At 36.9% G+C, this 27347-nt stretch overlaps 1 protein-coding gene across 1 annotated transcript in view; it reads right to left on the bottom strand.

The window, feature by feature from the left end:
• Nucleotides 1–696: 696 nt before the first annotated feature.
• LOC121371873 (zinc transporter ZIP9-like) overlaps nucleotides 697–27347 on the bottom strand; it is a 28393-nt gene continuing 1742 nt past the window's right edge. Inside the window, exons 2-7 of the mRNA XM_041498084.1 lie at nucleotides 16133–16238; nucleotides 14884–15168; nucleotides 14399–14473; nucleotides 12971–13056; nucleotides 9203–9337; nucleotides 697–7841 (exon numbers count right to left, since the gene is read on the bottom strand). Coding sequence (XP_041354018.1) covers nucleotides 7596–7841; nucleotides 9203–9337; nucleotides 12971–13056; nucleotides 14399–14473; nucleotides 14884–15168; nucleotides 16133–16238 — 933 coding nt within the window. The 3' untranslated portion in view covers nucleotides 697–7595. The remainder of the gene's footprint in view (nucleotides 7842–9202; nucleotides 9338–12970; nucleotides 13057–14398; nucleotides 14474–14883; nucleotides 15169–16132; nucleotides 16239–27347) is intronic.

Raw genomic sequence — 27347 nt, 5'->3', positions numbered from 1 at the left:
GATCCGTAACTGGTTCAACAAAGGCCATGGTTTGTGCTATCCTGCCTGTGGGAAGCTCAAATAAAAGATCCCTTGCTGCTAATTGGAAGAGTAGCCCATGTAGTGGCGACAGCGGGTTTCCTCTCAAAATCTGTGTGGTCTGACGCCATATAACCGTAAATAAAATGTGTTGAGTGCGTCGTTAAATAAAACATTTCTTTCTTTCTTTTTTGAATTTGTCGATTTTACCACACGTAAAATTAAAAAGTGAAAACGGTCATTTTCTACTTTAGTATATTTTATTAAAAATATATACATGATCAATGTGTTATACAAACTAAACTTTGAAAGTTCTACTAATACTTTATAAAATATTAATTCTTAAATAGGAAGAGACGAACCCTACAATTTCAAATCCGCAAATGCACCTGTTAACTGAAATTGACAACAGGCTGTCGTTTGTGGTTTGCTGAGCACAGGCGACGAATTTGATGTTCATAGTGAACACACAAATTTTTTAAAAGTGCAGCTGAACTTGTATTTCATATTTGTGCATGATATTATTATATGGTAACCAGACACTAACTTTAAAAATAGTAGATGTGTCATAAAACAAATATGTCCACAGTTGCAACATTATTTCAGTACACTGAACAGATGTACAAATGGTAGTGTCGGCCACTGTACAAATTGGCAAAGAAGTAAAAACTACAACAGTCCTGTACATACTTTATTTACAATAAATATACATTTCAGTCACCCATTCACTCCAGCATTTCAAGTTAACCGCTTGTATGACATGCTTAAATAAATCACAAAACATTTAAATATTAACAATCTGATATAAGATGAGATATTGGCCCAATATCCTCACACATTGCCGACTAGTAATCTTAAGTACGGTATTAAATTATTGAGTATATGACAGTGTTTATGGAAAATGGTCATTGCAGCATATTTTGGAACAATGAAGATGTTTTCACTGTCAAGGTCCCCAGTAAAAGTGCTGCCTTCAGTACATCAGTTTTGTTTTTGGACACCCACAAATGATTAGACAGATTCCCACATGATTACATTCAAGAGTTCTGTGACGTTGAACAAAACTTGGGTCGGACCAATGAAGTGCAGGGCAAGTTGTCCTGGATTACTAGTCTGTGACGTTGAACAAAACTTGGGTCGGACCAATGAAGTGCAGGGCAAATTGTCCTGGATTACTAGTCTGACCACAAACATGACCATCTCGTGCCTCGGTCTGTCTTTAATAACTAGACTGGCCATGGACTGGAATAGCCTGGAGGTTAGGTTACTCTGTAAAGCCAGAGAGAGGCAGGTAACCGACCACGGATCCATGACCACCTAGGGAGTCTGGCCCTGGACTGGAATAACGAGGAGGTCCGATCACTAACTGGACCCAGCAATAGGCAGGTAATTGGCACACAATGTCCTGCACATCAGATGACAATACAAGCTGCAACTTGTAACCAATGGGACAGATTTCAAGTTATACAATCATTCTCCATGTATGTGAGCAGTCGATTAATTCGACTAAAACTCATCAAGTTTTAAAAAATAACTATTCACTGTTCAGGAATGTACCCATATATTTTAATTTTTAAAATCTATTTCACGTGGGAAATGTTCCCCACTGAGAATGTAGGGGGCTGCATTACTGACAAGGGTAATTAAACCATTTACTTACTGGTTTACTAATACATTTTGCTCTCTATCCTAACTGTTAAAGGTGAAATATTAAAGATTAGTTGCACATGACTATTAGTCAAAATATGTTTTCTGAGAGTACTGCTAAAGCAAAAAATGTTGCCTACTGGGCCCAATAAGTGTTCTTATCTCCTAAATTCAAGGGCCAGAACTCTTGTGAACAATGGGCAACTTGCCATGAAAGTCAAACTTGATCTGTAAGAGTAAGTGATAAAGCTAAACACAAGATTTTCACTCAATATATTAAGGCGTTGTGAAAAAAACAACAAGCAGAAAACAAATTTTTGTATCTCCTAAATTCAAGGTGCATAGCTGAAAAATGGGTAAATCGCCATGATAGTCGAACTTGATCCGTAACAGTACATGATAAAGATGTACAGACAAACAGACAGAAGAATGGAGATGAAACCTACAGTCCAGTTCGGTTGGACAGGTAGCGGACTAATAACCTAACATTGGCTAACATGTAAATAGGTGCAAGCAGTGGATTTTAATTAGTGTAGCAACACCACATGCGCAACAGTGCATCCGGTGTGAATGAGGCCTAAATTATGTTAGATTACAAATGTTAAAAACCAGGTTTATCAGATCTCAACACTGACGGACAACTAACACACAATGTTATTGATCCGTTACATTTGTTCATACCAGCAGAAAAACATTATTATCACAACTTGCTTATGTTTCAAATCATGAAATATCTACTTCATTGTTGTGTTTTATCCCTCTCATTCAATATCTCATTCAATATCCAGTGTCAGTCACATGCACACCCACATACAAGCTGGACTGTCACTGTCGAGATGCATTTTAAATTTTAAATGTCAGATCACACCATCACTGAAGCATTTATTATCTCACTTTTAGTTCCATTTATCTTGGAGGGTAAAATAACTCGATTTTCACCGAATTAACGAAATCAGAGGCTCAGTTGGCGACCATGTTAATTCTCATCCAGAGTGTCAAAGGTTAGTTACCCCACCCCACCCCACCATGGTGGGTAAGATTCCTTTTACACCAGTTACCCAATCATTCTTTTACCACTGCGAGACCAAAAATGTAATAAATACCTTTATCATAGTATATTATATATATATATACATACACACAAACAAACACAAACTACTTCCATGTAGCGATTACAAATACAATGCACAACAAAACGTAACATCCAGACAACAATAAAACATGATATTTAGTATCCATTTAGTGATGAAAAATTACATTTAGTGGTGATGAGATTTTTACATATGGTAATGCCTTCAAAGCAACTCTTTGTTGAGTTTTACAGACTTACGTGAAATGATACATCAGTCACTAATGCTGTTCTCAGATGAGAATTAAAAGATAAAATCATGCATTGTAATAAAACCGTTAATAACAAGTCTCCGACAACTACTGACAACAGACCGACTGTCAGTATGTTTTAAAAACTTAAATATGAAGAACAATTAAAATGTACTGACCATACAAACAGTGAAAGGCACATCACATTAGGAATATAACAAACATGTATGGATTTCAAATATCTAGTATGTAACCTTACAATATCTAGTACCGGTATGTATCCCTATAATATGTGGCGTTTGTATTAACCTATAAATGCATGGGTTGAATTCTTGGCAAGTCTACTAAATTTCTATACTGAACTCGAGTATAATATTGCATACCATCAAACCTGCCTGAAGTAGTCACATGCGGAAGATGTCGAAAGCGGCCACATAACACAGTTGGTTGCTGAATACACACGGCCACTTTTGTGTCATTGAAATGTTTGTGATCTCTTTTTTCACCCTTTTTACTGCTAACTAATGGGATGTTTGCTCTATAGTTTACTATAAATCAGATTCAAACATGTTTCCTTTTTTAAAAAATGAAATTAAATTAACTAAAAAGTACTAGCTAGGAGTTAATTTAATCGTTTGCAATTCATATTTTCACAAGTTTGTTTTCTCTTTTCATTTAATTCCTGTGATGTGATGTATTGTCATAGTAGTTGAATCTACAAATGTCAACCCAGAGGCAATTTGATGCATCCCATATTGACAAGGAAAAGGAAATAATTGAACATGTACATTCAGGGCAAGCTTTTTCACAATTTCGTAATTTATATACAGTAGAGATGTCGGACTGAATGGGTGCTAGTATCAGTAAAGGAGTGAAGACAGTTTATTTGCTGCACCTTGTCATTGTTTAAAAAAACATTTTAGTTACAGAGACATTTACAATAAATCTCATTTATTTACAGTGAATAAATTAATAAAGGTATTTTGGCAATTTGTGATCCAATTTAAATGACTTCTTATGGCAGGTGACTGCTAATTACAGGTGGCCGCTAGGACATGTTGGCCTGTAAGTGTTCATGCAGCTGTGTGGATATGAATGCACAAATAATGTGTACAGTGACGATACACAATGTACAGATGTTACAATATTATATAACAAAGCCAGTCTGAATCATATAACAAAGCCAGTCTGAATCATATAACAGAGCCAGTCTGAAGCAAACTTCAAAAACAATCTAAACAGATATGAACATCACTTGTGAATGCTCTAGTATTTGAGATAAAGTTTGTTTTGTTTAATGACACCACTAGAGCACACTGATCTATACATCACTGGCTACTGGAAGTCAAACATTTGGTAATTTTTGACATGTCATGTTAGAGGAAACCTGTTACACTTTTCCACTAGTAGCACAGGCAGGATAGCATGTACCAGTCATGGTGCACTGGCTGGAACGAGAAATAGCCCAATGGGCCCATTGACTGGGATCAATCCTAGATGGACAACACCTCAGACAAATACTTTGTCGTGCAAGTAAGCGGCCTTTGTGGCAACTGTTAAACACTGACAGTGAATGAACGAAGAGCAATATACACCTGCCCTTATAAAATACCTACTAAAATACCCACCACCTAGAGGAACTTACAGATATCACTATTATTATTATTATTATTATACAAGACTAGTAGGTTCTAGTTCAAATGACTTACTGGAACTGACACACCCTACTAGCTACACAGTTAAGATCTGACACACAACCCAGAACCACAGGGCTCGAAACTCGTCACAAAAGTATGGTGGCCCAAAACGCAATATCTGGGCCACTAAATATTCATTTTTAGTGGCCCAAACTTGCTTTAGATAGCCCAAACACAAAATATTCATATTTCAGGTTTGTTTTAAGTAAATCAAAATGTTTCATTATTAAAAACAATTAATAATTGAAGTAATATTGATTTGAAGAACCACTTCTAGATAGTAAAGATACATACATATTGAAATAAGGTGTTCTGAATGGATATGAACTGCAGGGAGTCTTTCTTTTATTAAGACTAAACCTAACTACATCCGGTCTACAAAATCAATATTCATAAATTGATGTTGGCAAATTATGGTAAGCTGATGTGTTCAGTTTTGTGAACCATGAGCAAGATTTTAATGTGGAATAAATATATGCAATGCAATTATTAATAGTGGCTCATATGTTATAGAAAGAAGATAGCCCAAATAATATTTTTTGGGACTTTGGATTCAACTGGCGACTGGCAGTTTCGAACCTTGGAACCAGTCGTCAATGTGGTGATACACTGGTACTAAACTGGTGTTTGAACAAACTGAAAACATTCATGGAAATCTGTTCATAACAGGCACAATATTCAATTCCATGTGAATTACAGAAGCTGTTTGATCGAGATCTGACAACTAGCTCTCATACTGCACCAAGTTTATTACAGTCCAATGTGGAATTTAGTGTTTAAAATCTCACTGTCCAGTACATGTCCAATATGTGTAACTCACTGTCCAGTTTGTATTACTGTCCAGTATCTGTTTGTATGCTGTCCAGTATCTGTTTGTATGCTGTCCAGTATCTGTTTGTATTACTGTCCAGTATCCGTTTGTATGCTGTCCAGTATCTATTACCGTCTAGGACAGATAACAAATTAATGTTGGTTTTAATGCTTTAAATGAATTTGACTAGCCAATCCAATTTCTCTTTGTATGTAGACTTGTTAGAAGTCAGTATTGTGCTAATGAAACACAAGTACAATGTTTACATCAGTATTGTTTTCATAGGCTACATCTGCCAGTGTTACGTGACAGTGAGTGATGCTAACATTCACAAACTATTTGACTAGTCTGCAATGTGATCATTTGATCTGATGAGAAGTGCATAAACCAGTCTAGTGAACGTTTTCTGCTTGGTGCGGCTGAACTTGACCCTGCTGTTTCAACAGGTCATATATGAAATGTATTCACAAACTATCAATAAGTAATGTACCTTTAGTGAGGCTTATTGATAAATGTTGATTTATGTGTTTTGTATGCATCTTATAGAATTATCAATGTTATGAAATAAATATATCTGACTGTAGTTAAGTGCATGTGATTAATAAAGTGCTTCTGCAGTTACCAAGAATGTCAGTACAAATGAACAGCATATGTGCACTGCTATTTTCAACAATCATGGCTGGCATTGTGTTAACACAAATGTTTCTACTTTCAAAAAGCAAAGAATATATGTCAGTACATGATCAGTAGTGTCAGTATATGATCAGTAGTGTCAATACATGATCAGTACAAGATCAGTACAGCGTGTCAGTATATGATCAGTGCAGTGTGTCAGTATATGATCAGTACATGCTCAGTACAGTGTGTCAGTATATGATCAGTACATGCTCAGTACAGTGTCAGTATATATATCAGTACAGTGTATCAGTACAGTGTGTCAGTATATGATCAGTACATGCTCAGTACAGTGTCAGTATATATATCAGTACAGTGTGTCAGTATATATATCAGTACAGTGTGTCAGTACATGATCAGTACAGTGTGTCAGTACATGACCAGTACAGTGTGTCAGTACATGATCAGTACAGTGTGTCAGTACATGACCAGTACAGTGTGTCAGTACATGATCAGTACAGTAAGTAATAGGTACAGTATCCGTACAATAAGCCACAACATACCAACAATGTGGTTCATAGTCGTTTGTCTCTTAAAACAGAAAATGTTGTTCAACATCCAAAACTGGTTCACACAAGGATCTTCACTCGTCTGGCTGTCTCTCTCAGTACAATAATATGAACAAACTCTGTCTCTGGCCGTCTCTCTCAGTACAATAATATGAACAAACTCTTGTCTCTAGCCATCTCTCTCAGTAAGTTAATATGAACAAACTCCATCTCCGACAGTCTCTCTCAGTATGTTAATGTGAACAAACTCAGTCTCTGGCCATCTCTCTCAGTATGTTAATATGAACAAACTCCATCTCTGACAGTCTCTCTCAGTAAGTTAATATGAACAAACTCAGTCTCTGGCCATCTCTCTCAGTATGTTAATATGAACAAACTCAGTCTCTCTCAGTACGTTAATATGAACAAACTCCGTCTCTGGCTGTCTCTCTCAGTATGTTAATATGAACAAACTCCATCTCTGACCGTCTCTCTGAGTACGTTAATAATAATATGAACTGTCACTGACTGACTGTCTCAGTACATTAATATGAACAAACTCTGTCTCTGACCGTCTCTCTCTCTCTCTAATATGAACCAATCTGTAAAAATCTCCCAGCATGCAAGTATCTTCCGACTCTTGTCTCTTAGGCCGTTATCACGTGACAGTCTCCTTCATGAGGACAGAATTTTTATTGTGCTTGAAATTCATCCAGTTTCCCCGTCCATAACAGAAATAGCAAACATCAGAGAATACACCAGAAAACCAGAAAGAAACCTAATTTGTTTTTACTAAATATAGGCATGTTCAGTGCACTGTCAAAATCATTAAATATATTTAAAATTATACACTCAGCAGACAACTTTCATACCACAATGAATTCCACCACAAATGATAAAAACATAAAATGCCTTTCAGTACTACTATCCCATCTATCTTCAGTGCTTGTGTCCCATCGCGAGTAAAACTGGCAATAGTGACCCAAGCACGAGGGCAACTAGTTCAATCTTTTTAAAGCCCTTGTGTTCGCGGATAACGACCGTGCCGTTGGGTGCGGTGTGATGGGAATGGTGTATGGAGACTTCTGGCAGGACGTGCACGGTGGCCACGTACAGAAACGTCCCCGCGCTGAACAGCATGGCGATCCCGGTCATGTGCATGTCCAACAGCTGCTTCTTATTTTGCTGAAAAACAAAACAAGCTACATTAAAAAAAAACCCCATGTTTTATATATATATATATAAAAAAAATTATTACTTATAATAAGTAATTAATGGTTACATTGCTGTGAAAAAAAAGACAAATCAAAACTAAAGCATCATGACAATAGCAATTAGCATATGTAAACTGTGCATACCAGTACTAAGTGTTTGGTGACTCATTCAAGTCAGGTAAAAAATGTATTAGTACAAATTAATGTATTTATATGTTCAATTTGAATTTCATAGTCGTAATATCCTATTTAGTTCTAAATCTCCATTTACAGACACTAAACTTACTAGTGTCAGATAACATTCAGTAATTGTCAGTTATAAAATATTTTAATATGGCTGATCTATTTTACCACAGACATCCTTTTCTCCAACTACTGCTTGTTCCTAATTATAAAATATTGCCTGACTTGAACCAAGAAAAGTGACTATTGTCATGGCTAATTATAAAATATTACCAGACTTAAAGGCTGATTGGAATTTTGAATTGAAAATCTGATTTTCGACAAGTAATTTTGCTGAACATCAATGTTGGCACGTAAAGGTCACTATTGTCATGACTAATTATAAAATATGACCCGACTTAAACAAAGGAAGGTGACTATGGCCATGGCTAATTATAAAATATTACTCGACTTAAACAAAGAAAGGTGACTATGGCCATGGCTAATTATAAAATATTACCCGACTTAAACAAAGGAAGGTGACTAAATATTACCTGACTTAAACAAAGGAAGGTGACCATGGCCATGGCTAATTATAAAATATTACCTGACTTAAACAAAGGAAGGTGACTAAATATTACCCAACTTAAACAAAGGAAGGTGACTATGGCCATGGCTAATTATAAAATATTACCCGCATTAAACAAAGAAAGGAGACTATGGCCATGGCTAATTATAAAATATTACTCGACTTAAACAAAGAAAGGCGACTATGGCCATGGCTAATTATAAAATATTACCCGACTTAAACAAAGGAAAGTGACTATGGCCATGGCTAATTATAAAATATTACCCACATTAAACAAAGAAAGGAGACTATGGCCATGGCTAATTATAAAATATTACTCGACTTAAACAAAGGAAGGTGACTAAATATTACCTGACTTAAAGAAAGGCGACTATGGCCATGGCTAATTATAAAATATTACCTGACTTAAACAAAGGAAGGTGACTAAATATTACCTGACTTAAACAAAGAAAGGCGACTATGGCCATGGCTAATTATAAAATATTACCTGACTTAAACAAAGGAAGGTGACTATGGCCATGGCTAATTATAAAATATTACCTGACTTAAACAAAGGAAGGTGACTAAATATAAAATATTACCTGACTTAAACAAAGGAAGGTGACTATGGCCATGGCAGGAGCTGCCATTGAGAATGCCAGTAGATGACGACGTATCCTAGCTCGATCAAAACTGGCATGAAGTAAAAATGATACCAGACCAAAGGCTGCTGGTGCCTGAAATGTACAACATTACGAATCATTAGAAGATCTCTGTGAAATATATCACTGGACAGTGATGTATAACCAGTGTGTTTCTTGAAGTGGGAGATATAACAACACAGCACTGACGTCTGGTCATCCCTCAGAAAGTCTGAAGATGACTACACACAAATACATGTAGGCAAGAGGAAATCTCATCACAATTGGTTCTACCCAATCTGTATAAGGTCGACTGCCCTTGATATAATCATTTCTCACTCACCCAGTACTATACAATACTCATATCTGAGGCTGTAGATTGTATGAGTTTGTCTGTTGAAAGATGCATTAAAAGTATGACAAATATCTAAGGCTGTAGGATGTATGGGTTTGTCTGTTGAAACATGCATTAAAAGTATGACAGATATCTAAGGCTGTAGGATGTATGGGTGTCTGTTGAAAGATGCATTAAAAGTATGATAGATATCTAAGGCTGTAGGATGTATGGGTTTTTCTGTTGAAACATGCATTAAAAGTATGATAGATATCTAAGGCTGTAGGATGTATGGGTCGGTCTGTTGAAAGATGCATTAAAAGTATGATAGTGATATCTAAGGCTGTAGGATGTATGGGTCGGTATGTTGAAAGATGCATTAAAAGTATGATAGTGATATCTATGGCTGTAAGATGTATGGGTCGGTCTGTTGAAAGATGCATTAAAAAGTATGATAGTGATATCTAAGGCTGTAGGATGTATGGGTCGGTCTGTTGAAAGATGCATTAAAAGTATGATAGTGATATCTAAGGCTGTAGGATGTATGGGTCGGTCTGTTGAAAGATGCATTAAAAGTATGATAGATATCTAAGGATGTAGGATGTATGGGTCGGTCTGTTGAAAGATGCATTAAAAGTATGATAGTGATATCTAAGGCTGTAGGATGTATGGGTCGGTCTGTTGAAAGATGCATTAAAAAGTATGATAGTGATATCTAAGGCTGTAGGATGTATGGGTCGGTCTGTTGAAAGATGCATTAAAAAGTATGACAGATATCTAAGGCTGTAGGATGTATGGGTGTGTCTGTTGAAAGATGCATTAAAAGTATGACAGATATCTAAGGCTGTAGGATGTATGGGTGTCTGTTGAAAGATGCATTAAAAGTATGACAGATATCTAAGGCTGTAGGATGTATGGGTCGGTCTGTTGAAAGATGCATTAAAAGTATGATAGATATCTAAGGCTGTAGGATGTATGGGTCGGTCTGTTGAAAGATGCATTAAAAGTATGATAGATATCTAAGGCTGTAGGATGTATGGGTCGGTCTGTTGAAAGATGCATTATAAGTATGATAGTGATATCTAAGGCTGTAGGATGTATGGGTCGGTCTGTTGAAAGATGCATTAAAAGTATGATAGTGATATCTAAGGCTGTAGGATGTATGGGTTGGTCTGTTGAAAGATGCATTAAAAGTATGATAGATATCTAAGGCTGTAGGATGTATGGGTCGGTCTGTTGAAAGATGCATTAAAAGTATGATAGTGATATCTAAGGCTGTAGGATGTATGGGTCGGTCTGTTGAAAGATGCATTAAAAGTATGATAGTGATATCTAAGGCTGTAGGATGTATGGGTCGGTCTGTTGAAAGATGCATTAAAAAGTATGATAGTGATATCTAAGGCTGTAGGATGTATGGGTCGGTCTGTTGAAAGATGCATTAAAAGTATGACAGATATCTAAGGCTGTAGGATGTATGGGTCGGTCTGTTGAAAGATGCATTAAAAAGTATGATAATGATATCTAAGGCTGTAGGATGTATGGGTGTGTCTGTTGAAAGATGCATTAAAAAGGATGTAGGATGTTCTCACTGCTATGGGGAAAGATTAGCCCATGCAACACTACTAGCTTATTAACATTATTATCCAAGTGTTCACTCAGTGAGAAATATTACACACTGGTGTTACCTGCAATATTAATGGACGATGTGGTGATTAGAAACCAATCACCTTCTATGTACTAAATATGACATCACGATTTGGTAACCTTAAAAAATTATGTCACATGGTTCAAGGTGCTAAATATGAGACGAGTAGGTAATCATCATCATCATCATTGCTACCTGTGATGTCTCATAATGAACTAACAAGAAGGTCTGCAATCTCATTCAACTGGTATCACAACAAAAGCAATTTATTTCAATATTTCAATCTGATAATATTAATAGTACACTAAATTGTCTTTATTTCAGTCTGATAATATTAGTACTACACTGAGAAAACTTATTTCAATCTGATATTACTACACTGAGAAAACGTATTTTAATCTGATATTATTAGTACTACACTGAGAAACCGTAATTCAGTACTAGTTAGGCCTTCACCAACAGCACTATTAGTACTATACCAACAACACTTTATCAGAGTATGACAAATATTTTGAAAAGTCACTAGCCACAGGGCTAGTGGGTTTGTGAAAACCACTAGCCCACCAAGATAAAGCACTAGCCCAAACTCCTGGTCAATTATAACTGGATTTTTATATAATTTTTGTAACATTACACATTTACGAGTATAACAGTAAAATAAAACAAACACTTAAATCATGTTGTAACTTTCAGTTTTTTGTCGTGTCGTACGTTTTGTCTTTTGTCAAGTGTGATCCATCGTCATTGTCCCGTTTTTGTTTTTGCCCCCCCTCCCCCGGGGAAAATTAATTGAGCAAACTCTTGGTTGGTATCTAAAAACAATATCAAAATAATTAAATTTAAATGAGGGTACGACAGTGTCGCCAGGAACGGTGATGCCAAATACAGGGCATTATTCCGTGTCAGACCGATATCAAAAGAATATAACGGCGACATCTAATCCGTTGTTAATTGATGAACAAAAAAGGTATTATCTTGTATCGGCAGCTATGACGTTTTATCCAAACCGATACACGTAATAGGCCAAGCCGAGTCGTTGCATGTGCGGTTACCATTAAAGTAAATTGTTTTCCTGATTGCCGATAACCACATGTTAGCGAAGTGTTAAATTAAAAAACAATAGGTAAATAAAACAAACACTGAAATTCAAAGCATGGCTGGGGTTTACTTGATTGAGATTAACCTGTCATCGCGTTGATGATTTCCAAGTTCTTAGCCTAAAACATGTGCGAGATTAACGACCACGTAACGTGTCTAACCAATCAAAACACGCATGTCATTAGACTTTATTTCCTGTGCCAGAAACTTGAAAGGGAAAGGTAAACAATGCATGCTGTAACTGTGACGATGTAGAGATAGCATGTTAGTGCAGTTTGCAGACCTAGCTCAAGTGGATTATTATTATATACTCATTGCGTTGTTGATATTATTCGATGACAAACGTCACAATCAAATTTATTAAACGAAATTTCAGCCGGGAGAAAAAGAAAGAAAGAAAACAAAAAACCCACGATCGAGCGATGACGAGAGGAGGGGGGAAACCACTAGCCCGCAGGGGCTAGTGGTTTTGCGTTTCTCACTAGCCTGAACTTAAAAACCACTAGCCACGGGCGTCGGGCTAGCGGATTTGTCGAACTCTGACTTTATTTGAACACCCAATCAGAGTTTAACCCTTCAAATGACTGACAGCAAAGAACCCGCAGCCAGAATTGAAAGAGAATTTTGAAGATAAATTATTGAAAGCACTTACTTTATGCAACATAATTGCAAGGAAAACAATATATGTGATGTGAGCTTCTGGTAGAGTGATAGCAGCTCCTAAAGCCACCCCATCAGCTGAAATAGTAACACATGTAACACTTAATCCAGCTCCTAATGCCACTCATCAGCTGAAATAGTAACACATGTAACACTTAATCCAGCTCCTAATGCCACCCACCAGCTGAAATAGTAACACATGTAACGCTTAATCCAGCTCCTAATGCCACCCATCAGCTGAAATAGTAACACATGTAACACTTAACCCAGCTCCTAATGCCACCCATCAGCTGAAATAGTAACACATGTAACACTTAACCCAGGTGGAAAATGACGGTGTTTGTGATCCAGATGTTTAGAGTTTTTCGTGTACGACTAACAATAAATTTACCTATAGAAAGAAAGAAAGAAGTGTTTTATTTAACGATGCACTCAACACATTTTATTTACGGTTATATGGCGTCAGACATGGTTATGGACCACACAGATTTTGAGAGGAAACCCGCTGTTGCCACTACATGGGCTACTCTTCCGATTAGCAGCAAAGGATCTTTTATTTGCGCTTCCCACAGGCAGGATAGCACAAACCATGGCCTTTGTTGAACCAGTTATGGATCACTGGTCAGTGCAAGTGGTTTACACCTACCCATTGAGCCTTGCGGAGCACTCACTCAGGGTTTGGAGTCGGTATCTGGATTAAAAATCCCATGCCTTGACTGGGATCCAAACCCAGTACCTACCAGCCTGTAGACCGATGGCCTGCCACGACGCCACCGAGGCCGGTTAAATTTACCTATAGATGCAAAGGCCTAACTAGTCGGGATTGTCGACGTTTAACATGCTTCTGTTACTAAAATAAATTAATGTGTAAGCTTAATATCATTCAGTACATGTTATTATTAATTTTTAATAACTTATTTTCATTGGTTTTGTTTTTTCTATTTACCCTACGTCGCAGAGGACGGTTAAGTGTTCTCGTTACACGAGCTTGGTAAATCGTTTTGGTACTGCGGTTATGCAGGAAATACCCGTCACGTGACTCAAAATAATACGTCACACCTCTGCTCTCCAAATAGCCATTATTTTTCTCAGAATTATGGACCGTACCCATAATTCAATTATTTTTATAAAATATCAATAATAAGTGTGATATGGTGGTTATGTAGATGGTTCAATAAAGTACTTTTAGGTACAGATAAAATGTATATATTGTCATATAATACTTTGTTGGGTCAATAATTAGGTCAACCATCTGTGACAGAGCGCGTTTAAATAATTTATCATTATCAACAACACCAAAACTCCAAAATGTACTATAACGAAAGATACATGTATAAATATTGCATCATTGGTGAAAGAGTTTCAATCTGAAAGCAAGTATGATGAACCCTGTAGAGACAGGAACACAAGTTCTACAAACCTGCTGCATGTACTATGAGGCCGACAGTGACTGTTAGCTTGTTCCGGTTCTGTATACTCTGACTACTCTCTATATCTGTAAACAGACGAGACAATCACTGTATGTTTAATAATACAACACAAACCATCAAATACCTGACAATTGAGATCAAATATCAATACTGCTAATTAAATGTAGGGTTTCATTTTGTTTGTCTGAAAAAAATGGATACATGAAAAGATTGCAAAAATTTATTGGAAATTATGAAGTTCAGAACTTGATATGATATTAAATGCTAGATATTATTTGAATATGATTTGAAGGCTAAAAAAAAAAATATATATATTTTAAGGAATTATATTAAACTTTAGCATGTTTGATGTCTTGTTGACACAACCATACAGACAGCACTGGTATACTCTCAAGTCAATTTTATAATCATTTCCATCATGTGACATGTATTAATTTATGTTAGGTTTCTGATCTAGAATATCTGTATGACTAACCTGTATCATCGGACGAGTGAGCGTGGCCCCCGCCAATCTGGTCGACTAACAACATGAAGATGAATCCCGTCACCAGACTGATCCCGATCCGCGAGTGTTCCTCTGACATATCGTGACTGTGATGATGATCATTGCCATGGTCACCATGGTCACCATGATCACCATGGTCACCGTGGGCCAGCGACTCCACGGCCAACTCGACGGCGGGTTTGTCTTTATGTACCTCTAGAGCCAGGAGAGCTCGGGTACCAAGTTTGTGATCATGGTGAACGTGCTGATGTGGCTCTGCAGTGAAACAATAAACTCTACAGGGCTAGCTCTGGCCTTCGTCTGCTCACCCAGAGTTAGCCTTGCTCATGATAACAAATGCAAGTCTCATCAACAGACACATACATGTATGTGCATATTTACCAGTATTCTGGGAGTACTGCTAAAGTAATACATGTCCCCTACTGCGCCGGATTATATGTATTTTAACATATGCTCTCTGCATATTTCATAAGATTAATGGATATAAATTGTTTTACCATAAGACTGGTCTATATTTACAGCAAGTCTTAAAGCTGCATAATAATCAGAAATATTAATTAATTTTTCTCCTAATGTAACATGATGTAAGTTTCAATGTGAACTGCACCTCCTGGATTCTCCATATTAACAGGGAACTGCCTGCTAGGTTAATGGATTCACACATTACCCGATGAATGGGGCAGGATCTACCTCAGTTGGTAGAGCGCTCACCTGAGGTGTTAGGATCGAATCCCTTTGGTGGATCCATTTTAAAATAGTTTTTTCTCTGTTCCAACCAGTGCCTCGTGACTGGTATATCAATGGCGGTGGTATTACCTGTCCTGTCTGTAGGAAAGTGCACATTAAACATTCCTTGCTACTAATGGAAAAATGAAGATTATATGTCAGAATTACTAAATGTTTGACATCCAATAGTGATATTGTTAAATAAAACAAATTAACATTTCTCTTTACAATGAATATCTACTATATATTTTTTTTTTTACCAAGAAATCTGGAATTAAATATGCAAAAATTATAAGTGTTATCAATTACTTTGTGGTTATTTATGAGACCTGTATGTGAAAGGAGTGAAACATGGCTCCTTGTGGTTATTTATGAGACCTGTATGTGAAATGAGTGAAACATGGCTCCTTGTGGTTATTTATGAGACCTGTATGTGAAATGAGTGAATCATGACTCTTTGAGAGTTTTAATGTTGTTGTGGACTGGAACTGACCTGAGCCTGATGTGTACATGGCATGAACCCCCTCTGGAATGATCACTGCTAACGCTGTACCAACAAGCAGACCCGCTCCTAACACTGTCACCAGCTTTAGTTTCTCCTGAAATAAATGGATTCATACATGATACTCTAGTGCTGATGATTACACAAATTCACAGAAAAAATATTAATGTTAATTAATCTTCACATATTGATAAAACTCTATTAGGATTATTGGGGTTTCGTTGATTAATATCTGTTAATTTGAGATCCACTGAAAACAAAACACAGATAAGATGATGAAACAGAGACAGCCTATTTAATGTTCGGGCTGTCAGGTAATGCAGATATTTTATTACCAGCCAGTGCACCACGACTGGTACATCAAATGCCGTGGTATGTGCTATCCTGTCTATGGAATGTGCATATAAAAGATCCCGTACTGCTAATCGAAAAGAGTAATCCATGAAGTGGCAATAGCAGGATTCCTCCCTCAATATCTGTGGTCCTTAACCATATGTCCAACGCCATATAACTGTAAATAAAATGTGTTGAGTGCATCGTTAGATAAAATATTTTCTTCCTTCCTATTTTATTACCATTATAATTTATAGTCTTTGCCATGAACGTTAGTATGTGCATATTCTGCCTGTTCTGCCTGCACACGTATTTGAGTACAGATGATTGAAATGAGTGACATGGTTGTGAGATAACACAGCAGGCTGAAGAGTTAAAACGGCAGGATGTCACACTGATTCTGTCATGAAGACAAATCTTCACATCATGCAGCACAGACATAAATCCACTTTTACTTCCTTTTACCAAGTACAGTCACATTATTCACTCACTCACACCACACATACACAAATACACATCTTTTAAGGGTAAATTTTTTTTTTAAACTACAGTATCAAGGTAACTAGGAGTTTGTTTTTAAATAAAAAAAACTAAATCTAAACAAGATCCTATTATTACAAACTAGAATACAATTTTAAAAAAGGTATATTACATTTCAGAATTGATTTGTACAGAATGTAGGCCAGAATTTGAACCTGAATGAAATGAAAAAAGTCCAATCGGAATTACCAACAGTGATGACAAAATAAGTGCTTTATTTCTTAAATATCTCTGATAACTTGAGTGATCCATGTGCAAAACGTGAGGTAAACTGATCCCACATGTATCCCATTCCAGACTTTCTGCCAGAAAATAACTTGAGGGTACGTAGTAAAAACAAACCAATCATAAGTGTCCCTTCAAGGTGATTATGGTGATAACTTGGTACTTGGTGATGCCTCGACCAGAAGCGGTCAGGCCCTTTATAAGGGCCCTATGGGCAACCTAGGGAGACACCACAGCATCGTAAAGGTCTAAAATTAACGAGCTACTCTTGATTCACTAATATCAAAACCTATATTAGCTCAGCCAGTTACCTTTCGACCGACCGTTCAAAATTGCGCAAAATTCCCTCAATCAAAATTGCGCACCCTTTTCTCTTTGGTATTTAACTGCTTCATTCAAATTCCATAGCACCACCACCACCCCCACCCGCCTGCTACCGATTTGATCGGGCTGCTGGTGCTCCCTTGCACCTGCCAGTGCAGGAGGTCCCTCCTCTCCCCTCCACCCACCTTTCCTGTCATAGACGGAGGAGCCGGCCAAGGCTGGCTCTTGTGCCCACGACAGGCGTGCGCTACAACAGCTTGTTCTGAATATGCACATAAAAACCCTATGACATGACATGACATGACATGATTATGGCTTGGAAATGTTTTCAAATTGGACATAGCATTTCACCAATATTTAACAGCAGTTCTCTTACTATAAGCTATCTAATAATTATAATAAAAATATATCCATTAATTTCCAAGATTTTAAAGTTAGTAATTTTACCCTCCGTACCCTGTACCCTCAGGCAGAAACCCTTCATTCAGAATTTCCTGAGGCAACCTTTATTAGCTAAGGGCGATCACAATGGGTTTTTTAATTTAGGCTGTCAGTCAACAATCAATTTCAGAAAAAATAGGCATATGTTACTTTCCCACATTTGAACTGGAAAAGAAAAAGTGGTCCAAAATGAATTTACAGTTCTGTTTAACAACAAATGCATGTAGTAAAAAGATCAGTGTGCACTATATAACCAGTATATCTTAAGTAATGACAGTAGATATTCATGCAGGCTGCAAACTTAGAAATCACAGATTATAATAGAATCCGAAAATATTTACATTAAATCATGTTTACGATTCTGGTGGAATCCTAAAACAATTCCCAAATTTAAATAGTGCCTGACTAGTATTACAGCATAAAAACATGTGATAATTCAACGGCTAGTTAAATCTGACAACGGCCAGTAACAACTTATTTTAACTGGCCTGCCTATTTTTTAATTTTTAAGTCAAATTTTAACCATGCCCCTTGTATGCTCTATGATTGAGCCATATCCTGCCCGAACCTTTTTGATGAAACGTATATATATATATATATATATATATATATATAGAGGTTATTACCAGTGTTTTTCGGTATCGTCAATATCATATATTAGGAATAAAAATTGTATTATGCAAGCCTCTAGTAATAATCTCTTTATCATATAAGCTCAAGCTTAATACAACGTGTTTTTGTAAACTGTACACGCAACTTTAATTCCAGTCCGCCATTACTAGCTATTCAAATGATGTAAGAATATGTAGCATGGTGTATTTTTTAATGGAAATGACGTCAAACTCGAATGTCCTTACATCAAAATAAAGTTATGCCTAACGTTATTTGTTTTCTGAACGCTGGACAGCTTTCAGTGTCAAATTGCCATTGAAATGTTTTTATTTGATGACTATGAATGCATACGTCAATCATGGAGTGTCACCCAAGTACGTTTGTTTAAATGTCAATAAACCTAGTGCTGAGAACATCTAATTTGCAAAGTTATCAAATTCTCTAAGTATGTGATCTGAAAAATATCACATACTTTGATTGCACTGAAAATGTAAGATATTATATGATAAATATATATATATGAAACAATAAGAAATGAAAGAAAATGGCTACTGTCCTTCAATGGACTGAATGCAGTATGTATACTCTTCAAAAAAAGTAGGGGAATTTAAAATGCAAATGTCATTGCCAATGACTGGAACAGAGATCAGCTTTCAAAAATGACTGCCTAGGAAACAACGTTCATGGTTTTTGCGGGATGGTAAATAGTCATACATTGCAATGTTCTGTAATAATATACATCCCAGTAAGCCAGCAATATATATATATATTATTTAATTAACAATGTTTTGTCCATGCATTAACCTACGTACAGAAATGATACACAGTGTTTTCTTAGTTAATTGGTCTATGCTGTTAGTTGCTGATTGGCAGGTGTGTATTTGATTGGTAACCAGATGAGCCAATTAATTTACGCTGTTTAGACACAAAAATACATACCGGTATTGTGTAATATTACCTGTCGCCCCTAAAATGGTAATGGACATCGTTTATTACTGTAACTAGTTCTGTAACACTATCAATTAAGTAGACTTTTCTATCTAAAACCATAGAACTATTCAATTATGTAGTCCCAAAGAAAAGAAAATTATCACTTGGGTATCATAGGTTGTTGTTTTTGCTCCAACGTAGCATATCAATAGGCCTAATAGTGTATATTTTCCCTTTGGATTATTTAACATAGAAAAATACTATAACCCTATTTTGTTCCGTTAATGCAACTTGAAATATGTTTAGTTAATTGGTCTATCGTGTAGGTGTCGTCACCTGTGATTCCTGATTGGTAGGTGTATATTTGGTAGGTAACCAGACGAGACAATTAATTACAAAAAAATATTTAACATCACAGGGTATGGTAAAAATAACCTGCCATCCCTAAAATGGTAATGGACATTATCAGTCGACATATTTTATTACTGTAAATGATTCTGCAAAACCTGATTAAGTAGACTTTCCCATCTAAAATCACAGAACTGACCAATTATGTAGTCCCAAAGAAAGGAAAATTATCACTTGGGTATCGTGAGTGGTAGTTTTTGCTCCAACATAGCCTATCAATAGGTTGAATAGTATGCATTTTTTCTTTGGATGTTTTAAGAGAGAAAAATATTACAACCCCATTTTCTTCTGTTAATGCAAATTGAAATATATTTAGTTAAATAGTTTATTATATTATCAACTTATTTATGCTGTTTTACAAGTCTGGTTGATCAAAAGGAAGCGCATTGTCGTAAATTACTGTTTGTTTACACTGTGCATACAGGAGTTGGCAGGAGCTGACGTCACTTCCTTCCAAACTAGATTGCCTGATGCAATGAAAATGAAACAAAATGGATGCACCCAGTTAGCAGGAATAAGGTTTCACGTTTTTTTATTATCTGTAAAATTACAGATTTTTCATTTGTTAAAGTGTCAGTATGTGTTGGTGGTCCCGGTATGCATCTTTCCAACACACAAGGCTCATATTTGACTTGTCCTCCCCTTTTAAAGTGTCAGTATGTGTTGGTGGTCCCGGTATGCATCTTTCCAACACACAAGGCTCATATTTCACTTGTCCTCCCCTTTAAAGTGTCAGTATGTGTTGGTGGTCCCTGTATGCATCTTTCCAACACACAAGGCTCATATTTGACTTGTCCTCCCCTTTAATTCTTATGATCAATTGACCTTTGTTCTTTGGATGTTATGCAGTTTGTCTTTGAATTAGTGATGCGGCGTCTCCGACTTAGAGAACACCTTAGAGCTATTGGCATGCTTCAACTGGTAGAATTCAGCGTGATGTAGCCAATATGTTCAATGGTTCACCATCTGTGATCTGCAGACTATAGAACAGATACCAGCAGACCCAAAATGTTGATGATCAGGGAGTCCCAGGTCAACCACACAAGTCCTGATCAATTCATTATCATGTTATGTTCGTTTGGGCTTAGGTTCTAAGTCCTTGCAACATATATGAACACAATAAAAGAGGAAGGAAGGAAGGAAGGAAGGAAGGAAGGAAGAAGGAAAGAAGGAAGGAAATGTTTTATTTTAACAACGCACTCAACACATTTTATTTACGGTTATATGGCGTCGGACATATGGTTATGGACAACACAGATATTGAGAGAAAATCCGCTGTCATCACTTCATGGGCTACTCTTTTCGATTAGCAGCTAGGGATCTTTTATATGCACCATCCCACAGACAGGATAACACATACCACAGCCTTTGATACACCAGTTGTGGTGCACTGGCTGGAGCGAGAAATAGCCCAATGGGCCCACCGACGGGGATCGATCCCAGACCGACTGTGCATCAATCGAATGCGTTACCACTGGGCTACGTCCCGCCCCAAAAATAAAAGAGGAAGCATTTGTTGTTAGTACCTTTTATCAGTGCATCCACAATTACAGGCCTGGAGTGAGAACCTCGGATGTACTCTGTATGACGTAAGCAAATAATCTTAGATACCCTTTCTCTAATTATAAAGCTTAAAACTATTCTCTCCTTTCCCAAGCAACACCCCAACTTTTGCCAAATTCTGGTTAACTAATGAAACATCAAAGAAAAACTAATTTCTAACTGTTCTTTCTTTAAAACAGTTCAACTTTAACATTAGTGTTCAACTGGGAAAACCTGAATGATTACTTAAACTGATTAAAACACTTATAATTTACTGTGACTATGCAGTTAAAAGCTATCCACATTTAAAGGTCATGTCTTCTGGGTGCTTTAACTACATGACCACTTCTGGCTATTGTTCCCTCTGGACGTGTCGTTGTCCCACATGGAGCAGACAGAGAAGCTCTATGGTCTCTTTGGGTTTCATGGGGACAGGGGCCACATCTGTATCAATGTTGTCATCTGCAGGGCTTGGCAATGACGATGGCACTGCAGGGTTGACACTAGAATAAGATGGTGGGATAGCCCAGATGGTGACTATGATATAGAATCTTGAACCAATAGGCTTCACGACTTCAGCCTCCATCTCAGTAGGTTGTTTCATCCAGACTGGATCCCCAGGTGACAGAGCAGAAAGTGAGGTAGCTCTGTATCGCCTGTCAAAGTTTTCTTTCTGGGTTTCCTTCTTGATGGCATTTACCAACTTTATGTCAGACAGCTTAGACCAATTTGGTATAAGCAAGGTACGGACGACTGGAACTCTTGTCCTCAGACAGCGGCCCATGGATATTTCAGCTGGACTGAAAGCACACTGGAGCGGAGTTGCTCTGTTGTTAAGTAGCGCCAGATAGGGATCATCAGCTTCCAGCAGAAATAGTACAGGAGCCAGGTCGATTTATCTGTGTCGGAGAGTCAGGAAGGTTTCAACATTGATTCTTATGTAAAATATGTGTAGATTTCAGATCTGCAACTCTTACTTACCTAAACCTGTACGTTAATTGGTAATTTGAATACTTTTAATGGTGTGTGTGTGTATATTTACATATATATATATATATATATATATATATATATATACTGAACAAAATAAACTTCCGCTAACTTTGCTTGAACATAACTTGATGAAAACAAACCAGGGGAATTGTTATATATGAGTTTAAAGAGTGTTCCATGATGCATCGTTTGGTGCAAAAATCATGGCGATAGGTTAACAGAAACTGGGAGAAATTTTGACCAAGTGTGGTAGGGGTTAAAAAAAAAAAAACCCATTAATAACGGGTATGACCACCTCTTGAATTGATCACTGCAGTGCATCGCAGGTGCATAGAATTGACTAAAGTGTTGATTTCTGCCTGTGGAATACTGTTCCATTCCTGAATGAGCGCTTGACGAAGTTTGTTGACATTAGCGGGTGGGTTGGGACGACGCCTCAATCGTCTGTCCAGACTATCCCAGACATGCTCGATGGGGTTGAGATCAGGACTTTTAGCGGGCCAGTCATCAATGAAATCAATGTTATTTGTCCAAAGAAAATTTACAGTGTCTCTAGCTGTATGAGAGGTGGCATTATCATGCTGAAAAATCGAGATGTTGGCGTTGTTATGGAACAGAGGAATGACGTGATGAGCGAGAATGGTGAACGATAACCATGGATAATGGCTGCCCAGACCAGGACACAACCTCCACCCCCGAAACAATCTCGTTCAAGAACACAACAGTCAGCATAGCGTTCATTTCTCCTACGGTAGATGTGCACCCTGACATCACCACGTTGTAAAGAAAATCTGGATTCATCCGGAAAAAGAACAGTATTCCAGCATCGCCGTATCCAATGAGTGTGTACATGTGCCCAATTAAGACAATTTAGACAATGACGTTGCGTCAAAATGCATCCGACATAAGGACGTTGTGCATGTAAACCGTTCTCCTGCAGACGATTACGAACAGTTTGCCCACTGATTCGGTTATTATGAAGCCCAGGTGTGTTAGCAGCAGTAGCAGTGGCAGTTTGGAATCGATTGCACAAATGCGTGTTCATGATATAGCGGTCTTGACCACGCGTTGTGACACGCGGACGTCCACGGCGTGGCAAGTCGTTGGTGCTTCCTGTCGTTCAAAATCTTACGCGAAGATTTCGTATCGCTCGACTAGAACTCCCAACATGCCTTGCAACGTCTTCTGTCGACATGCCAGCATCAAGCATGCCAATCGCCTGTTCGTGTAAATTACTGGGTATTCTTGGCATACTAAAAATGCTACAATGTAAAAAACTTTAATTTTTTTTACAAATTTTGAAGCGTTTTCGTTTCACTTGACAACAATGTCAGTAAGACAAGTAAAACAAATTGACCAAATACTACACTGGACATGTCGAACCATGCATGCACGTGCAAATTGAATTTCACGTTGTCGACGATTAACATTGCAAAAATAATCGATAAAATTCATGAATCCTGATAATACAGCTCAAGGCTAATATTACCTATATAATTTCATTACACAATGAATTCTTTAACACAACAAATACTATATGTACAAATCGGAAGTTTCTTTTTTTGTTCAGTATATATATATATATATATATTCAGGGGTGCACAAATCGGTTGTCTGCGCGCCCGGGACAACCAAATATGTTGTGGGCAACCATTCTTTGTCAAACAGTTGCCCAACGGGCAACCAAGAAAATCATAAAACAAATAAAATAAAAAACAAAACTTCACGACACTCGGAAAGTCACGGGCAGTTCAAAAGTATCGGCACTGACAACTTGACTGACAGGCAATATAAATACCCACCCTAACGCTGCCATCCACTCAGCGTCCACCATGCATGATTTTGGCAGGAGGCGTTTGGAAAAGCCATGTCAGATATTTCATCCTCAAACTAGCTGGTTCTTACCAATTCTCACTACAAAATATTTCCTATTCACCCTATAAACCTTGCTAACACATCCCAATACTGACAACTTGTGCTTACCGAGTGTGAATGTTTTAAACACCATCTCGCACTTTCCGGACGGTTCGTCCACTGACAATTCGTCCACGGACGATTCGTTCACTCACCTCGAACAATTCGTCCACTCGATGACTGCATTTTTTTTCAAACATATTAATAGTTATTTCTTTGACATTGTAATCGTTTCTTAACATTATTTTGTGGTATACTATAACCAAAAAAGTAAAATAGAGTTAGAAATTCAACATTAATATCCAGTTTTTATTAACTGTTTGTATTCATTATCATGCAGAAAATTCGTCCACGGACGATTCGTCCACTTGCTCGTACATTATCTCTCATGTCACGATGTGGTAAATAGGTAATGCAAGCCTCCGTGTCGGAAGACTTTATTACCCCCACCCCCCCATGTCAGGTTCTCGTTCAATGGCGTAAATTCTATCCACTGTACAAGGCGTGTTGTTTTAGACGCGACTTGATTCAACTTGGTGAAACATTTGTCATAGTTACACGTTTCTGTACACTTAATTGGTAAAACAAACAGAAACCAGACAAGTTGAAAGGGAAGGGCTAAAGATTATCTTTATTGGGCATATTGTACTAAAAACATCCTACGACATTTAATATTCAGGTAGTTAGCGGTGCAGCTTTGAAATAAGGCGTGGTGTTTTAGACGCTATCCGACCCAACTTGGTAAAACAAGCTTAAGCAGTAATGAGCCTGCATTGCTAATTACTTCACGATATCACAATAGAGTACACCTGTACACTTAATTGGTAAAGCAAACAGAAACCAAACAAGTTGAAAGGGAAGGGCTTAAGATTATCTTTACTTGGCATATTGTACTAAAAACATCCTACAACATGTAGCGTGAAAGGTGTACATTATAGAAACAAACAAACAACCGAATAAATAGAAACGCCAAAGAATTATGTCTGCAGAGCATTGTTACAAAAACATCTACCAAGCGTAATCTAATGCAATATAATTTATTTTCACCTTTTTAAATTTATGACACAGCAAAAAAAGTACGGGGTAAAATATATCTAATAATTTATTTAGCCCCCACGTACATGTAGTACACGTTATTTAGTCCGTGGACGAAATGTACTGGGGAAATAAAAACCCAGTGGACGAATCGTACGGAACTGATTTTTTGTAGTGGACGAATCGTCTCGAGTTCCTCAATGTTGTCATTATTAACTTTACTTCAAAATGAGTTCTGCATTTTGTAAAACATGTTTTTCATGTTTTAAGTTCTTCGTATTTTCATGAATTAAATTGTATTTTTATTAAATGGTTTATATGAAATATGTGGGCAACCAAGATATGATGTTAGGCAACCAAACTTCAGCTATTGGTGGGCAACCATCACAATTTCACATTTGTGCCCCCCTGATATATATAGAAAGAGAGAGAGAGAGAGAGAGAGAGAGAGAGAGAGAGAGAGAGAGAGAGAGAGAGAGAGAGAGAGAGAGAGAGAGACCAGGAGAGAGACCAGGCGAATGTCTTTCCATTTTATTTTACCGACCCCAAAAGTGGGAAGCATAGGATTATGCTAAATTATAGGAGGAAAGGACGGAAAGATGACTAACCATTTCAGCATTGAGGGTCAAGTTAGCCCAGCCCATTTTTAGATTATGATGTAGTTATTCACAAGTCAGAAGTTTTTCTGCGGGGACATATTAAATGTTAATATGTTCAGGCAGAATTCTGTTCAAGAGCTATTTAGTAAGACAATGCTTTAAATAATTTCAAGCCCTGAATCTACACGGTATCAAGTCGTTTCGTAACCATACCGTTTCGTACCATACCAGTTGGTACCCAAAAGCATACCAGTTCGTACCCAAAGGCATACCAGTTCGTAACCAGAGGAACATCGGCATACCAGTTCATACCCACATTTGTACATGTTATTTAATGAAAAACAAAACAATAAAAATCCAAGCCAACTGCATTTTAATAATTAGCGAAATTGTCACGAAGAATCATGTCAAGCGAAGTCAGCTTATTTGTTGATATATTTCAAACACATAACATTTTTCTTTTTACATGACAAAAAACATTTTATGTACAAACATAATAATATTTACAAACATAGTAATATTAACATAATTATATAATTATATATAGAGATATTGAAACCCAGTACATTCATACAATTGTATTTATGGTAAAGGTAAATGTGAAATTAATAAAAACTTATATGTTGGAATATTTCTCAAAACTTTCAAAATGTGACTTATTCCCTATTTAGCACCGAGTCCTTCAATTATTGACAGGTGAAAGTAGCATTATGAACTTTTAAATTTGCATATGACATGAAATTTGCATACCGTTATTACACGGGTTAATACATAGACAAAATTACATATATGTGGTTTTCTGATTTCTGTATTCCACGAGTGTATTTCCTGCAGGAAATACACTCGTGGAATACAGAAATCAGAAAACCACATATATGTAGTTTTGTATTTATTACATACCCTAAATTGGAAATTTTTTTCCAAATAATAATTTAGAAATTGTAACACTGCTAGCTAATGACGGGGATTTCTAACTTTACACAACTAGGACAGCTGTGTTACTACGCGGACCGAAGAACCACCAATTATTAAACAAAGGAATATAGTTCTATTTAAACAATAAACAGAATAAGAAAAAACTAGTGAAAAGTTACCTATAATTTTAATGATATTGTTTGAAATGCCTTTTAAAGACAATGTAATAGCTAAAATTCACGAACAATATAATATTTAATTTGCTCGTAATACATCAGAAAACCTTCAGCGTGCCAGTTTTAACAACGAAGAAAAATGTCAAGAATTGTTCACTCAGTGTCTGAGTCGTCATCGGTGTGATTTCTTTTATTGATGTTCATGGAATTATTCGTTGC

The sequence above is a fragment of the Gigantopelta aegis genome, chromosome 4 (genome assembly GCF_016097555.1).
Source record: "Gigantopelta aegis isolate Gae_Host chromosome 4, Gae_host_genome, whole genome shotgun sequence".
NCBI lineage: Eukaryota > Metazoa > Mollusca > Gastropoda > Neomphalida > Peltospiridae > Gigantopelta > Gigantopelta aegis.
Note: the sequence above shows the minus strand (reverse complement) of the source record. Positions and strands in the feature narration are given on the sequence as shown.